General features: G+C 36.4%; 1 protein-coding gene across 1 annotated transcript; it reads left to right on the forward strand.

The window, feature by feature from the left end:
• Positions 1-2,636: 2,636 nt before the first annotated feature.
• Positions 2,637-8,655, forward strand: LOC127832208 (uncharacterized). Its single transcript, XM_052357506.1, has 3 exons — positions 2,637-2,721; positions 3,176-3,253; positions 3,630-8,655. Exon 3 carries the CDS (start codon positions 3,638-3,640, stop codon positions 7,910-7,912), a length of 4,275 nt encoding a protein of 1,424 aa, XP_052213466.1. The 5' UTR covers positions 2,637-2,721; positions 3,176-3,253; positions 3,630-3,637; the 3' UTR covers positions 7,913-8,655.
• The last annotated feature ends 9,877 nt before the right edge of the window (positions 8,656-18,532 follow it).

Below are 18,532 nucleotides of genomic sequence, written 5' to 3' on the forward strand. Positions count from 1 at the left end.
TAAACTTATTCGGAGTGTGTTTTATGTAATACAAGTATTTAACAATTTCTTTGGCTTGATTTAGCACTTCTTACAAGAAGTTTGTTCTAACTTACAAAGCTACCCTAACAACGCATCTTGGTTTCTAACATGCAAACATGGTTGTACACTGGTTTTTGTAATGTTTCTCCACTTACTTTATTCTTTTGTCTTATTAGGTCTCTTTGGCTTTCTATTTCTGGATGGCTGCCATCTTAATGAATTGCACTCTGGGAAATGGGGCTAAATGCACGTGTGCAAAGTATGGTGCAGAATAATCAGGTATGAAACTTCCTGCTTTTATGGAATTTTTCGGTTAAAGAATTTCTTTCTTTAACAAGGAAACAAGTCAAACGGAAAGTGTGTCTCTGTTTAGCCTATGCACAGGATAATCTGGGAAGACACTTTCAGCACACAAATTAAGCCCTATTTTCCCAGAGCAGGACTTCAATGAAAATTACACTTCTCACTTAAAAGAAAGACAAAAAAAATACACGAAAGCTTACTAAATATCTAAAAAATGTAACTCCTTCCCATCATTAAACTTTATTTACTTATAATGTTCACCACACAGTAACTGAAAGTGTTCAATAGGCTGTTGATAGTCAAGTGGTCCAGGAAACACCTTTTCATCTCACGCAGAGTTGACTTCTTCTTCAGTTGAACCTCTTTCGCCATGGTGACAATCCACCACCTGATCTTTGACCTTGGAACCTCGCTGCATGGCAACAGCCAATCGGAAGGCGCCCAGAGCAAAAGGTGAAGAATGTCTGCTGCCTGTCGTGCAGTGGGTTTCGGAAATGTCATAATTATAAAGATGTTATTGGTGAAGCGTTCTCAACCGACAGTCATTTTGCGAATGAGACTTGTTGGTAAGCACAAGTGTTATGTTTGAATAAGATAAACGCAAATATAGAATTAAATGAGCAAACTTGACCTACTGACCTAGTTTTGGATCACATCATGTGACCCACATTTGAACTTGACCTAAGTATTTTTTCAGATAAACATGCGAACCAAGGATCATCAAGATTGTCATCTTCTCAGATTCGACATAGTCACCTAGTTTTCGGACACATGTGACCCAGAAATTAAATTAAACTACATATTGCAAAGATACAAATTTTGAAAAAGTTTCATCTGGATTAAGTCAATAATTGCATAATTGTGCCAACAAGAATGGACACAAGATTCTTCTTACATTCGACCTGGTGATATACTTTTTGGATGCACATGGCCCAGTTTCAAACATTGTGGAGTTAACATTCTGACTAAGTTTGATCAACAGTTAGTCACAAATGTGAGTGAACAGGCTAATCTGGAATGACACTTAACACACGTGTATTAATCCCAGTTATTCAAAAACAAGGCCCATATCTAATATTGCACCTTGTTTTGGTTTTCTTTCGAGCAGTGCAGCCACCACTCTCCGCACAACAGCAGGCACATCATCAAGCAAGGGGGTAACTCATCCAGCCTAAAGCTGCGACTGTCTAGCCTCCCTTGGCCAGTGTTGTAGAAAGGGTTGTCTGCCCCAAAGATCTCGTACGCCAGGGCACCTGGTACCGGTACCCAGTAAGATATATTACCGAATATACTGAAAATATGAAAACTTAACAACGTGTTTAAAGTAATGTAATATACCAGTCGTGATATTTAAATACTTTTATATAAAATATGTTATAAAAAAATAATAAAATATATAAATGACCCAGTGTTTGGCTTGCGCTATATAACATACGAACAGCTAGCTTGATTTTGCGGACCCATTTTAGAACTCATATAATAAGAACCAATTCAGTGAGCGAATTTCATTCCGACAGAACAAAAGAAGGAATTATTTTTGGCCTGGGGCGTAGCCCCAATGCCATAGTACTGATACAAATTCTGAGACAGTCAGAATTGGCTTGCCACCAAAATCCGAATTCCAAAACTCCGATTAACCCCTTAATTCATGCGCATTAAAATAAGTTCTTCGCAGATCTCAATAATCCGCCCTGTAAATACAGAACATCACTTTATAACATGACCGTGTCAAAAAAGTTGTAAAAACATATTATTGAAGAAAAATTGCTAAGCATTGGCTACGACATAGTTTGTATTGTTTGCATATGCATGCGAGAATAAGTTCCTCACTTGACGGTCTAGGCCGATAAGATACGAGTGTCTACGGAGACAGTAAGAATATTTTTTTTCTGATATATTTTTTGAAGACATTAAATTTGGTATTTATAAATATATTTTAATATATTGTTATTTTATTTTGCGTCAACGAGACATTCAAGAAAAAGAAAAAGAAAGAAAACAACAACAAATATTCATGATATTTCACTGCGCAGATCGAGCGCGCAAATCGATCGCGAAAAGTTCTACGTGAGACAACGTACACAATACTCCAGTCGGTCTATTTTTAACCTAGAAAAAATTGCAAAAGAATTTATTCCGTGTGGGTCGTATTCTCATACGTCTTATTAATTCATAGTGTTTTTTTCAAGTCTCAACTCAATGGGGAAAGTGTTAAAATTCAACGTTGAAAATGGCGAAAAATGCGAAGTTTTATTATGTCCCATGTAGTACACCATACGGTTTCTTCCAATAAATATGACGTCATTAAGTGACGTGAAACAGTTCAATATGGCGGGCAAAGTCAGTTGAAAGTTCTGATCGATGTGGAATCAACTGTGATTTGACGTTATAAAGACAGTAAGTAGAAGTTTTGTTTTTCAAACGATGTGAATTGTAATATTTCAATATAGAGCAATGCTTAATGGTGCCGCTGTTTTAGCATAAATCTAGTTGAAAGAAGATTATAAGAATATCAGAGCCCTCTTAAAAGACATGCATCATCAAGTTATTGAATTGAGGCGTTTGTACATCTTTGTAGACTTTTTTTTCATATAAAATACACACGGAGAGTTGATATTTACCAAAGGCATCCTAAATACATGAAAAAAAAACTTTTTTGTTGACAACTTATAAACCGAGGTCTGCACAATTTTTAAAACTACGGAAGCGTGTTTGTGTCAAAATTCGCAAATTTCGGGGAATATGAGTTCTTAGTTTTTCGCATTTTATGTATATTCTTTGATTTAAACAAGTTCATTAAGTACATGAAATTGCTAAATATTAAATATTATCTATATTAACACCATTTCAGGTCACTGCATCAGTGATATACAGCATGTGAGAAGACCAGCAGATCATGTAGTTTTTGCCATCTTTCTCATTCAGCATGGTATGTTACATTAACTGAACAATCGATTTTATGAAATATTTCATGTATTATAATCAGAAAAAAAGATAAGTTAAAAGCATAATTACCATGATATTTGGATTTTGTCTTTTCACAAGTGGTTATTAACACTATGCCACTCATGCCACCCAGCAGTTTGTACCTATTTACATGTATACTGAAGAATGTTACTATATAAAGAACATATATTTCACGATCGAGTCGGTCACGAAAAATGCAACCAACACTGATTCAAAATGCCAGGCGGCTTTTATTGGAAGTTACACAAATCATTATTTAACGTTATTCTACTTCAGTTACAGTGGTATGTATTACAATTATATTAAAATATATTTATGCAAAATTATTTTTGTTGCAGGACAAGGTATGATGGATGACCAGGCGAACAGCAGAATATTAAGATCGGACGAGACTTTTGATGTTAAGTCTGACTGCTTATTCTGTGCTAATTATGCTAAATCGGACAAAAAGAAAAGGGGAGGGGATGTATGGGATGTCAAAACTTTTGACTTTCAAGAAACTATAATAAAGAAATGTAAAGAAAGAAATGACCTTTGGGGTATATCAGTGTTTGGAAGAATTGAGCACATCATAGATCTGCCTGCTGCTGATGCAGTTTACCACCAGACATGTAATACAAACTTCCGGACTGGAAAAGACATACCTTTGAAATATCGTTCAAATAAAAGACAAAAAACAAGTTCAAAAAGTCCAGGAAGGCCTGTTGATAAGGACCAATTGTTAGCGTTTCAAGAAGTTGTGAAATATGTAGAAAGTTCGGAAGGTAAAGTCATATCAGTGAGTGACCTCGTCCAAAAAATGACTGAACTCTGTGGTGACAAGTCTTACAGTACAAAACATATGAAAAACAAACTGATAGAACACTTTGGTACTGATATTGTTATAGGAGAATTAGATGGTAAAAGTGACATTATAACCTTAAAGATTACAGCTTCATATATCATTCATAATTTTCACAAGAGTCAGAAAAATGAGGCATCAAATGAACGAGAAAATATCTTGTTAACAGCAGCTAAACTTATCAAAAATGACATCCAATCCATGCAGTATGATAAGTCGTTCTACCCAGCATCAGAAAATGTTAAATCAATTGAAGACAACTTAGCATTTTTGCCAAAGAGTTTACTGATATTTTTGAACAACATATTTGTTGAGAAAGATTGTAAGTTGAAAATCGCTGTTGTCGGGCAAGCAATAATGCAAGCTTGTGCCCCTAGAAATGTTATTTGTCCTTTGCAGTTAGCCTTAGGCTTACAAATGCATCACCAGTTTAGTTCGAGGTTCCTTATTGATACTTTGTTTCAATTAGGCCTATGCTCATCATATGGTGAAGTACAAAAGTTTGAAATCAATGCAGCAGCTTCAAACTCAACATTGTTCAAAAATTACTTCCCTGGACAATTCATGCAATTTGTAGCAGACAATGTCGACCACAATTCGAGGACACTTGATGGACTGAATACTTTTCATGGAATGGGTATAATTTCTTGTAAAACCCCAGGGCAGAAGACCAGTTGGAATATACCAAGGACGGATGCCAACTATAGCCAGTTATCAGAGGCCAACATTGAAATTAAGTATTACAAGCCATCCGAGGCTTCAGTCCCGCCCATCAAATTTAATGAACTGACTGAGATTTCCCCAAAGAATAAGAATTTCTTCCATTCTGCCAACTTGTTGATCAAATCTGTTTGGATTGCAAGACAGACAAGACCTAATTGGTCAGGATTTATGCAGACATTTCAGCAAGGAACACATCCAGGGGCAGCAAATGTGACATTTTTGCCAATGATAGACATGGCGCCTAGTGATCTCACATGTATCAACTCTACTTTATGGTTTGTTGCAAACCAAGCAGAGAAATTTAGTGTGACACCTATCATAACCTTTGACCAACCACTGTACCTGAAAGCTCATACAGTAATAAGAGAACAGAATGCCGACAGTCCGTTAAGACGGGTAGTATTGAGACTGGGTGGATTCCATATGCAGATGAGTTTCTTGGGGTGCATAGGGCACATTTTTACTGACACTGGATTGCAAGAAATATTGGAGACAGTCTATGCTTCAAACGCAGTTGTTCACATGTTGACTGGAAAGTCTGTCCATAGAGCTGTTAGAGGTTATTTTATACTTGACACTGCACTCCATGCTTTGATGTTGTCTGAACTGTATAACAGACCGCTGGACGCACCAATATCTGAGCAGTTGAGTAACCATGGTGTAGAAAATGCGAATGGCTCAACAATCGCTTTTCCAAACACAGGTTTAACAGAGGAATCAGAGTCGTCAAGACAATCGATAGACCATAATGAAAATATCTACGACGCTCCTAATGATGATGTAGAAGCTATCGGTCACTTATACGACGCCATTTCAAGCGACAATGCAACACTAGATGATACCAAAACAAACACACACCTGAAAGCGATTGATGAAAATATATCACATTTCAGACAGAAGTTGAAAGAAAATAGGACAGCTCAGCTTTGGTTCCAATTCATGGACATGGTATCACTTTTGCAGCAGTTCTTGATGGCTGAGAGAACAGGCGATTGGGAAGGTCACTTATCAAGTGTAAAAAGCATGTTACCCTATTTTGCAGCTGCGGGTCATACACACTATCTGAAGTCGTGCTACCTATACCTAATGGATATGATGAATTTGTCCACTGATCATCCAGACGTTAGTGAAGCTTTCTCACAGGGACTCCATGTGGTCAGAAGAACAGATCGGTACTGGGCGGGCTTGTCAACTGATTTGATTATCGAGCAAGTTTTGATGCGTGCGCTTAAGACAAGTGGTGGACTAACACGTGGCCGAGGCATGACTGACAATCAGAGATCGCTATGGGTACTATCCATGCCTGCGTGTTCAGAAATGAACGCTGCAGTACAGGAATTGACAGGAGTATATTATGCCACCAGTGATCAACACAAAGACGTAGGGACAACAAGAAACTCAAAGGACAGTACAGACACTAGAACTATAATCAAGTTTCTGTCAGAGAGAAACCCGTTTGACGAGGCTGTGCAAGATCTAAGAAACATTGAAACCGGTGTATTTGCTGAACTGAACGTAAATATTGACAAAGCAAAGGACGTTGGAAGCAGTGTTTTAAAGGACATGAAAGACAAAAATGTAGATGTGTATACATTTAGAAGAGCAGACCAAGTTGTGAGAATGAATGTCAAGTCCACTCTGAAAGTTGATGATGAACTGATAGAAGTCGATCCACAACTTTTGTTTCAGCGTCTCATAACTGTTGCTGACAGAAACATGCCAAATATGCCAGATATATTCAAGTATGAATTGTGCCAAGTTCCATCGTCTATGTTTGACAAAAGCGGACTTCTAAGAGAGGCTAACAAACCGAATTTATCCGAAGCTATTTGGAATATGGGTGACTGTCAAGCTAACACCTTCCCACAATCACCAACATATGTTTTAGATGGTGGGTCATTGCTGCAACGTGTTCCATGGAAGAAAAACAGTACATTTCAGCAGATATGCCAACAATACCTTCGAAGTATTCAACAACACTATGGCAACAGAGCAAAAGTTGTGTTTGACGGGTATTCCTCCTCACCAAGTCTCAAGGATGTTACACATATGAGGCGAACGAAAGGAAAAATAGGGACAAAGGCATTATTTAACCTTGATACGACGTTCAGGTCAGATAAGGAAAAATTCCTCAACAACACAGAAAACAAGCAGAACTTTCTAACCATCCTGAGCAAATACCTGAGAGACAACAACGTGGATGCAATACAAGCAGTCGATGACGCTGATACGTTGATAGCAAGCACTGCAGTTCAAGAAGCAACATCGCATGATACGGTCGTTGTCGGTGAAGACACTGACGTGCTTGTATTATTGTGTCACCATGGGGACGATTCAAGTCACAATCTGCTTTATAAATCAGATATAAGGCGAGCAAATAAGGCAAATAAAGTCTGGGATATCAAGAAAACGAAAACTGTACTTGGACCAGAGTTATGCAGCATGCTTCCGTTCATACATGCATACACAGGTTGTGATACGACTTCTAGGATACATGGTATCAGCAAGGAAGCCGTACTAAAGTTGTTCAAAACCAGTTCCGAATTCAGACGGACCATTGCGATATTTAATGAAGGGGAACCAGACGTTAACGAAATAACAACTCGTAGTGAAGAGGCAATGATTCTTCTCAACAACGGTGTTCCTTCTGAAGGGCTCGATATCCTGAGATTCCGGAAGTTCACCCAGAAGGTTTGCACAAGTAAAACATCCGTCCAAGTAGAGACATTACCACCGACCACGGCTGCCTTTCGCTTTCACTCACTGCGCACATACCTACAGACACAGATATGGCGAGGAAACAACAATCTGGATGCAGTAGATTGGGGCTGGGAAATATCCAACAACAAATTGATTCCAGTAAGGACACATCTGCTGCCTGCTCCTGAACATCTACTCAAAGTCATACGCTGTAATTGCCGACAAAGTTGTGACTCAAAACGATGCACGTGTAGAAAACATGGACTCGAATGTTCACAAGGCTGTGGGAACTGTCGAGGAAACTGTTCAAACTCCTCCTCCGTCAATGATGATGACGACCTTGTGTCTGAAACCTGAACGTTTCATATGAACGACATGTATAGAGAGATAAAAAATTGTGAAAGGATTCAATGCATTTAAGATAATATTTTAAACCATTCAGGTATTTCAATAATTATGCACATCATTTATTTGTATATTTCTGTACTAAATAGCATTCGCACGATATAATTGATGCAATATGTATATAAGCAAAGAAGTATAGATTTAAATAATTATATATTGCATTAAGAATGCAGTTAGTTTAGTGTGTGCATATATATTTATTGTTTCAAATTAGACAACGCAAGATTTGCCAATGAGTGTATTTGATTGTGGATGTTTATTTTCTATGATAAGTATCCAAAATAGAGTATCTGTGGAAAATTTTGAAATATAAAATATACTTTAATCATTCATTTAATAATAATATTATTAAACGACATCAAATCAATATATGATCTTTAATTCCATATTGAACAAATAGAAAATATAAGCTTGTCAAAAATATGTTTTTCGACAATTTATGTACATTTATTTTAATATGCATTTCATATAAAAGGTGTGAAGTATATATTGTCTTCACATTATATTAACCATGAATATATTAAAAGGAATTTAAGTAAAAAATTAGTTGCTTATTTTTACTTAAATTAGATATTCTTGGGCTGCATAAATGTTTCTGGTTGCAATGAATTATCTTCTTAGAAGAATGATCTTGAGTTTACAATGGACCTGTTTGTAAGAAGTGGGTGGGGTAAATTGACCCACGACATACGATAAATATGATCAAAATAAAAAGAGAAGTCAATATAAGAATCATCACCGGCATCTAGACATGCTTTGTATGTCGTCTATGCTTCAAAAACTATGAAAACTAATACTTACTGGCCAGATGCATTTCATATAAGCAATTTTGTAAATTTCCACTGGTTTCAGCTGAAGTTCTAGGCATGTTGTTTCGTTACAAATTTGAGCACTTTCCGCCAAAGAAAAGTAATTTCTAACCTTGTCATGCAATTCTACGTATATTAAAATACCTAAAAACAAACAAATAAATTCTTTTGCAATTTTTTCTACCTTTAGCCATTTTAAGGCTAGAATGACTGGACTACAATCTGTACACCGTTCTTTATCAGGGTGAAGGCCCAGTCTCACTATGATGCCGGCGGGGCCCCGCTGCGTGATCCGAGATCTACCGGGATAAACCGGGGCTCCAACGGGGACGACCGGGATGAACAAGGGAAAACCGGGGCTCCACCGGGAAGTATTAAAATGTTTAGTACCTCCAGGATGAACCGGGAGTAACCGGGAAGGACCGGCAACGACCGGTGCGGCACCGGAAATTACCGGGACGGCACCAGGAACAACTGGGACGGTACCGTAGCTTCATCGGGGTCCATACAGACCCCGGCAGAGCTATGGCAACGCCCCGGTGGAGCCCCGGTAAATGCCGTTAGAGTCCACTTAAAGCTACGGTACATAAGTAAACCGGCGCTCTGCCGGGACGCCACCGACATTCACCGGGGCTCCGCCGAGGCATTATCGGTGACGACCGGGGCGAAACCGTGGCGTTGCCGTAGCTCTGCCGGGGTCTGATGCCGGTATAGTTCCGGTGAGTGCCGGCGGTGTTACGGTATACCGGGGCTCTGCCGGGACCCTGTCGGCTTTTACCGGGGCACTACCGGCGACGGGGCTCTGCCGGGGCTTCACCGGGATAAACCGTAGCCAGTCTGGGTTGACCGGAACTCTGCCGGGCTGTTGACCGGCTTTAACCGGGGCGGCACCGGGAATTAGTGTGACTGCGTTAAACAAATTCTTAGAATCATCCCGATCCTCGCCGGTCGACCGGCGTTAGCAAACCGGGATGGACCGGGGCCATACCGGCAATAGTGAGACTTGGGCTTAAGTGTATTTTCTTTTGTATACACATTACAAAGGAAGTATAAGTGTTTTCCTGATCTGTTAATTATGTAAAAGAAAGCTATTTAAGGCTTTTGAAAGTGATTTATTTGACTCCATCAATAACCGTTTTTGCGGCCATGTTGTTGTTGTTGTATATCTTCACCGCCTATCTAGACGAACCTCTACCAGATCTGCAGAGTTAAACAAAAGGTTATCGATCCCACAACCAGTATCGCGTTGTCCTTCACCGTCTATGTACACTGTAGTATAAACACAAATATTGTCTTTTCTTACAGTCTCCGAGCTTCTGCAATCAACCGCTAGGGTCAATCCGTGTAAATTCGGACAAAGGGAGAAATTCGGACAAAACATCCTAATACATTTTGCGTCACACTAAATCTAGCCCAATGCCTTCAGCGCCTACAGCGCTTTGATTATAAATATGTAAGTTAATCATGTAGACCAGATGATTGTTATTGTTTACAATCGGGATTTTTCTGCATGAGCACTGACTGGTTTGCAAAAGCACTGTTTACAGTATCGTACAACATATGCATACATACTTGCGTTTATTCAATAACTCGATACAAAATTAAACAAGAACTGTGTTTGTGACACACAATGCCCCCTACTGCGCCGTAATGAAGCCATATTTTACCTTTGACCTTGAAGGACGACCTTGACCTTTCACCACTCAAAATGTGCAGCTCCATGAGATACACATGCATGCCAAATATCAAGTTGCTTTTTCAATATTGCAAAAGTTATGACCAAGGTTAAAGTTCGTGACACATACAATGACAGACAGACATTCAATGACAGACCGACAGATAGACAAAAAACAATAAAGCACCGATCATTCGATCCATGGAGATGAAAACAAACATTAAAACACATAAATTGTAATTAACGGATATCATTTTCAGTACCAATATTGCATATATTAATAAATGTATTTATTATTTACAAAAATGCGAGTCAGTAATTTGCATTTTATTAGAGGTGGTCTCAAGAATAAACATCGACAATTTCACTGATGTAACGATTAAAAATAAAGCTATAAAGCTAGTAGGCGTACTATTTCTTGTACAATGAGTTCAATAAATTAAATTCAATATAACAACAAAAACATTATGAGTCATGAAAATCTAGATGCCAGAAATGTAATTGTAATTATCAATATACCGGCTGTGCTGCTGTAAGTTATTTTTTAAGAATAGTTGTAAGAGGTGCATTGGATCAACCATAAAGCAAAGCCCTATAAAAAGCTAAGTACATATTAGTATTTAAATGTGATATTAATTTATTTTACATTCAATCATACAAATCATAAATTTTAACGTACAACTGAAGCCAGTCTATATGATGTGTGAAAGCCTGTTGGCTTGTGTTGTCAGTTTACCGAACTTTCTTAGAACGAAAGTCTCATAGAATTAACAATCTTTGCAAGTTTATTGTTTGCAGTGCAGTAACTGGACAGTTCGAATAGTATATTAAGTATTGAAGAACATAAAGAGATGGTTTGTCTAGTATGTTATTATTATTACTAGGATTATTATTATGGTGTTTATTTTTATTTTTGTTTTAATAATTATTATTACATTTATAAATATTGTTTTATTATTTCTGTTGTATTCTCTTTTTTATTATCTGTGTGGTCAGTTGATAGTTTGTTGATGGACATAGGTGCCTGATGAGTTTGGCATGTGTGCTCAGTTGACCGTTTAAGGCCAGAGTATGCCTGATGTTGATAAGCCAGTTGGCATGTGTAAGTTGACCGTACTTTCTTAGAACGCATTTCCACATGGGATAAACACTCTTTGCAAAGTTATTTTTTGCAGTGCAGTAACTGGAAAGTTCGAATGGTATATTAAGTATTGGAGCAAATAAGGGTATGGCTTATGTAGTATTTTATTATTATTATTAAGATTATGATTATGATGTTTTTTTATTTTTGTTTTGCTAATTATCATTATTTTTGTAAATATTGTTTTATTATATCTGTTTTATTCTCTCGTGTATTATCCAAGTGGTCAGTTGACAGTTTTTGAAGACCAGAGTGTGCCTGTTGTTGATTAGCCAGTTGGCTTGTGTGGTCATTTGACCGTTTGTAAAGGCTTGAGTGTTCCAGATGTTGATTAGCCAGTGAGCTTGTGTTAGTTGACCGTACTTTCTTAGAACGCATGTCCACATGGAATAAACAATCTTTGCAAGTTTATTTTTGCAGTGCAGTAACTGGACTGTGTCAGTTCGAATGGTATATTAAGTATTGGAGAACATAAAGGTATGGTTTATGCAGTATGTTATTATTATTATTAAGATCATGATTATGATCTTTTTAAATTGTTTTAATAATTATCATTAATTGTGTAAATATTGTTTTATTACATCTGTTTTATTCTCTTGTGTATTATCAGAGTGGTCAGTTGACCGTTTGTGAAGGCCAGAGTGTGCCTGTTGTTAATGAGCCAGTTGGCTTGTGTGGTCATTTGACCGTTGTTGAAGGCACCGTTGTAGTGTGCCGATTGTGGTTGAATCTTATATATTTATAATTTTTACATTGCTTTTACAGATGTTTGTAATTATATGCTTTCAGTTAAATGACATTTCGAGAGGTATATAACGTGGTGGAGAATATTTAGGTATTCATTTTTATTTTTTATTATTTATAATTTGTATTCTCTCTTTGTATTATTCGAACGTCCTGTCAAATACAAGCACTCACTCCTATTTGTCTTTGGGTTATTATTTGTGTGATTATGATAATGATGTTGAAAGGATGTTGATGATATGGATGATAATGATGATGAGAATTTAATAGTATTTTGAGAAAAGAGAATAATAAATTTACTCATAACTATGAGTAAATGAAAGTATTCTCGGTTTGATAAATACGGTGTAGTATGGTGTTATGCATGTTATTTAGAAGAGAGATTATGGTAATGGTTTAGCGCGAAAATTGCACGGGTTTTGTGTTTAAGATTTAGCGCGAAAGCGCACGAGTTTTTCGTGTTTGTGTATTTATGATTTGCAAATCTATTGAGACGCCATTCGAGGGTGTATTTGACAGGCAAAAGTAATGGAAAAGAAAAACGAAGGGGTGATAACCCCGCCTGCCAGCCCGCTCTTGATAGACATATGTATATCTAAATAATTGGTTACATTTTGTTTACGTTTATAATTTTGCAATAATAAAGTCGATATTAAGTTTATTTTCAGTTCGTTTTTAGTCCATGTGAGATGGGATCTAAACACGAACCGATTTCTTCACCAAGAAAGTCGATGGGTGTATTTACGATTAAGTTTGAGGCAGCTCAGTTTTCTTTATTATTTTGTTTCATCTTTTGCTTTATATTGTGTTTTAATGTGAATGTTCAAGTTACGTGTTTCATATTTGAGAATCTCACTTCCTGGAGATAGTACTTCCTGCATATTTATTGAAATCTTGGTATGTTTAAATGTCAGTGTTATCGTTTTTAGTTTTTTTACGTAATGAACGTTTAATTTTTAAAAGGTATTCTTATTTTTACGATTACTTACTTTTTTCGTTTCGGTATGACTGGTTTTATGTTGAAGTCGGTTAAATGTAGCTTTAAAAAAAATCGTCTTATACACAAATATATAAATATATATATAAATATATAACAAAGTCTCTATAAGCCTTGTATTATTTAAACAAAAACCGAAAACTGATGAAGACCGTGAGGTCGAAAGCTTCGGCGAAAAATAAATACAGCTTTTTTTTTGTTTTATATATATATATATATATATATATATATATATATATAACAAAAAAGCTGTATATATACAAAAAACTATATATATATATATATATATATATATATATATATATATATATATATATATATATATATATATATATATATATATATATATATACAGAGCTCCAGATAAGGTTTTACGTTACGTTACTACTAGATTTTCAAAAATAATTCTTAACTCTGAAATTTTATTCTTAACGTTATTACTATAACTAAGTTTTGGAAAATAATTCTTAACTTTTCTAAACGACCTAATAAAATAATAATGGTTATTTTCATGCATAAAATCAAAATAAACATACTAGCAACTTTATTTATACGAGTTCAACAGTGTCTATTCAGTATTATACAATTTTATTTTTCAAATACCTTCATATGCCCAAACTGTGCTTAGATTGCATGCCTTCGATGAATTTTTACATATTTCACAATTAAAACGGGTCTCCCATTCAATCTGTTCAACGATTAGCCACGGGAATGGTCCCTTCCACTCGTTCAATGTTTTTTTTTGGTTTAAGTTTGGACCCGCCGTGTCGCGTTGTTTTTTAGCTTTTCCGACTGTGTCAGCAACTGAACATCTATATCTATCTATCTATCTATCTATCTATCTATCTATCTATCTGTCTGTCTGTCTGTCTGTCTGTCTGTCTGTCTGTCTGTCTGTCTGTCTGTCTGTCTGTCTGTCTGTCTGTCTGTCTGTCTGTCTGTCTGTCTGTCTGTCTGTCCGTCCGTCCGTCCGTCCGTCCGTCCGTCCGTCCGTCCGTCCGTCCGTCCGTCCGTCCGTCCGTCCGTCCGTCCGTCCATCCATCCATCCATCCATCCATCCATCCATCCATCCATCCATCCATCCATCCATCCACCCACCCACCCACCCAAAACCCACCCACCAACCCACCCACCCAGCCACCCACCCACCCACCCACCCATCCATCCATCCATCCATCCATCCATCCATCCATCCATCCATCCATCCATCCATCCATCCATCCATCTATCTATACTGTCTAACTCCCTTGCGGGTATTATTGACAGGTGCGCAGTCAGTGCAAGATAAAAGTGTTAAAAGTGAATAAGTGCTAGATAAAAGTATATTCGATTAATCATGCATGGTGAAGTGATTTAAAGTTAAAGCTGATAAAAACATGTCTCTCGGAGTTCAAGGGGCAGAAGGGGAAAGCAAGGACCGCTTAAACCCTTCAAGATCAGAATGTAATACTGTAGTGGCAGGGTGATTGTTCCACATCACAATAGCACTTGGGAAAATGAAAACTTATAATAATTTGCAGTGGTATGGATCTGTCTGAAAGAGAGGGGGTGCATGTGACGAGTGAATCTGGTGGGTCGCTCGATATATGATGGTAGCGACACGGCTTCTAAACCTTGAACAATTTTGAAAAAGATTATTAATTAAGTGTCATTTCGTCTGTCTTGTAGGGTCTGCCAACCAAGTTCCTGTTGCATGGAGGTGACACTGTCATATAGAGAATAATTATGCTTGACCAAGCGGACTGCTCGGCACTGTACATTTTCAATTTTTTTGTATATTTTGTAAAGTGTGAGGACTACATACGGAAGAAGCATATTCAACCTGTGATCTAACTATTGTCTTGTATGCCAGCTGGCGAATGTTGGAATTTCTTGTCTGTATGTTCCTGCGTAGAAAACCAAGAGATGTATTAGCGTTATTTGTAATTCTATTTATATTGGTGTTCCAGGAAAGGTCTTTTGAGATGTCTACACCTAAGTATTTTGCATTGTCAACAGTTTCTAGTATTTGTCCATGGAGTCTTTAATTACAAGGGAATTTTGATTTATTTCTGGTTATGTTTAAAACTTGGCATTTACTTGGGTTGAACTCCATGTCCCAAAGATGTTCCCATTCATTAGTTTATCTAGATCTTCTTGTAGAGTATGGCAGTCATGCATGTTATTGATTGTTAGATGAACGGCAGTGTCAGCTGCAAATAAGCGAACTTGAGAAGTAATAGATTTAGGTAAGTCATTTATATAAAGAAGAAAAAGTAACGGACCAAGCACAGACCCTTGTGGTACCCCAGATGTCACTGATACCTCGGATGATAATTCTCCATCTAGAGCAACACGTTGAGTACGACCTATAAGGAATGATTTGATCCATGAGAGAGTATCTTTATCCACCCCATGTTTCTGTAATTTGAAAAGCAGTTTCAGATGGTTCACTTTGTCGAACGCTTTACTGAAATCAAGCAATATTAGATCAGTTTGTTGTCCAGATGACATATTTCGTGCCAAGTCATCAATGAGTTGTAGAAGTTGTGTTTCGAAGGAACGCTTTTCTCTGAAGCCATGCTGTAAGTCATAAAGTATGTTATATTTATTGAAGTGAGCTGAAAGATTTGAGGAAACTATATGTTCTAAGGATTTACATAAAATACAGGTAAGAGAGATAGGTCTGTAATTTACTGGGTCTTTTTTTGTTTCCTTTCTTGTACAGTGGTATTACATTTGCAGATATCCATACTTTTGGTAGAATTCCGGAGTCCCAATGATTTCTGAAAAAGAAGTTTTATTATTGGGAGAAATTTTTGTACTTAATTATTTAAGAACAAGAGGTTTGATGTTGTCTGGACCTGCTGTCTTGTCTGGTTTAAGATTGGATAGCAACTTCTGCACCCCATAGACACTGACTGTGATCTTTGGTATTGTTGGAAATTTTCTGAAAGATGAAGATGAAATTTCATTAAGATTTTTGAAAAAGAGATACATTAAAGAGATATGGTAAGGGGGGGGGGGGGGGGGGGACATAGGTGTGAAAACGGATTGGAACTGTTGATTTTAAACATTGGCCTTTTCTTGATTCCTATACCATATAACATACACCATGGTATAAGATATTTTCTATAATGTCTTTCTTAACATTCAACTTCGGCTCACTTTGCTACAATATGTTAAAAGCGTGTTTTTGCACGCTTTGCAATTTTTAAGGACGCTCTCTGGGCGCCGCCATTGTTTTTTGACAGATAGACTGTACACGCCGCTTTTATTGGAAAAAATGCACGTTATATATATATATATATATATATATATATATATATATATATATATATATATATATATATATATATATATATATATATATATATATATATATACAGAGCTCCAGAAATCATAAGTATTCCGTTGTAATTATATATATATATATATATATATATATATATATATATATATATATATATATATATATATATATATATATATATATATATATATATATATATATATATATATATAATTACAACGGAATACTTATGATTTATAAACATTATTTTTAAATGTTTATGGATGTTATGGCTTGAGTGATTTGTTTGTTTGTTATGTTCATTTGCGCAATGAAATTGATAACGTTTATTTACATGTTTTACTAAAGAATACTTAATTTTTATAGTAAATAATAGCTGCTTATTTGTATATTTCTCTTAAATTAGAGGTTTCGGGAGGTGATGAAGGCACCTAGACACCGGTCTTGAGCCATAGGTCCTCATACGTCCCCCTGCAATTAAAAGAAAAAAGAAAGAAAAGAAAAATGGCAGTAGGGTTGCGTATCCCGCTCGCGGTTTTACCGGAATCGTTTATAATTACCGATTATTGTATGGGGTGTACGTGAAGTCATGTACACTTCTCTTGATTGGTGGTAGTGGATGAATCTTGCAGATAATGGCAGATTCTTTAAACAAAATAATGCTTCACATTTGTACATTTATAATATTTAAGCAACTTAATGTGATCGATGGGCATTGGGGGCGTCCTATGTGCGCTTTGGGCATCGGCGGGGATCAGTTTAGTCAAACAGAAACACTTGATTTTTGGTATACACTTGCCGTCGAATTGTTATGAATAAATTTGCACTTTTTACATGCCACACATGTGCACGTTAAGTATTCATAATTGCATGCCTTGCATCATTTATATAGTATCGTTTCAGTTCTTTAGACATCTGAACAAAGATATTACACCGTTTACAGTCGTCTCGAGACTCCTCAACTGAGCGGTGGCACATGGAACACGTACGAGCGTCAGAAGAATTGTTTTTTGCATTTATATGTCGAAAGTCCTGTCAAATACAAGCACTCACTCCTATTTGTCTTTGGGTTATAAACTTGTTTATAGATTGTCCGCCATATGACAATCGCGTTATTTAATTCATGGCATGTATGAACATGTTTATATAGTAAGTTCTTCGATGACGTACAGTCCATGTCATGTTATGCCACATATCTGCTTACATTTATATATTTTATGTAGACCCCCGGTGTTTGCATAAAGCTGGGGAATATAATAAAAATATAGGAAATATTTGTCCCATACATGTATACATGTGAATGTAAATTATAAAATTGTCTTCCTTACATAGAAACATGCCACATATATTATTCCGTTATTTTTTCACGGTCTTTTATAATGCATTTATCGGTATGTTATTTTTCTTTATAATTCGCGCAATACCATTGCATTGTTTCAATAACGGTAATTTCGTCGCAGTAATTAATATTTTGTAAACACCACTATCCTCTTTATCCTTCAGATATAGAGGATATGTGTTCATGTCAGTGTAAGATCGTTTGTTATTTCACCAGTGATCATAGAAAATATATTTTCACGAGTGGCACAGCCAATAAATAAACGGTAGAAAAAGCATAAAATAAAAAGAAAATGTGTTGGATTCGATGGAATACCGATTTTAATTCACTTGTGATCATACAAAAATTATGATAATCTTGATATGATAATCTAAAATTAGAAAAAGTATTTCCGAAAATTTGTTATTTTTTCCGTTGAAAATAACAATTTGTTTATTTTCACTGCTCTTATATCACTGCAGAAATGTCATATTTTTTCATTGGGTATACAAGAAATCTTAGTCTGACTCCAATGTGTCCATAAACTTGAAATACATATTTAAAGGTACGTGATAATTTAATGAAACGCAGTGCAA

The sequence above is a fragment of the Dreissena polymorpha genome, chromosome 5, assembly GCF_020536995.1.
Source record: "Dreissena polymorpha isolate Duluth1 chromosome 5, UMN_Dpol_1.0, whole genome shotgun sequence".
In the NCBI taxonomy this organism is placed as follows: domain Eukaryota; kingdom Metazoa; phylum Mollusca; class Bivalvia; order Myida; family Dreissenidae; genus Dreissena; species Dreissena polymorpha.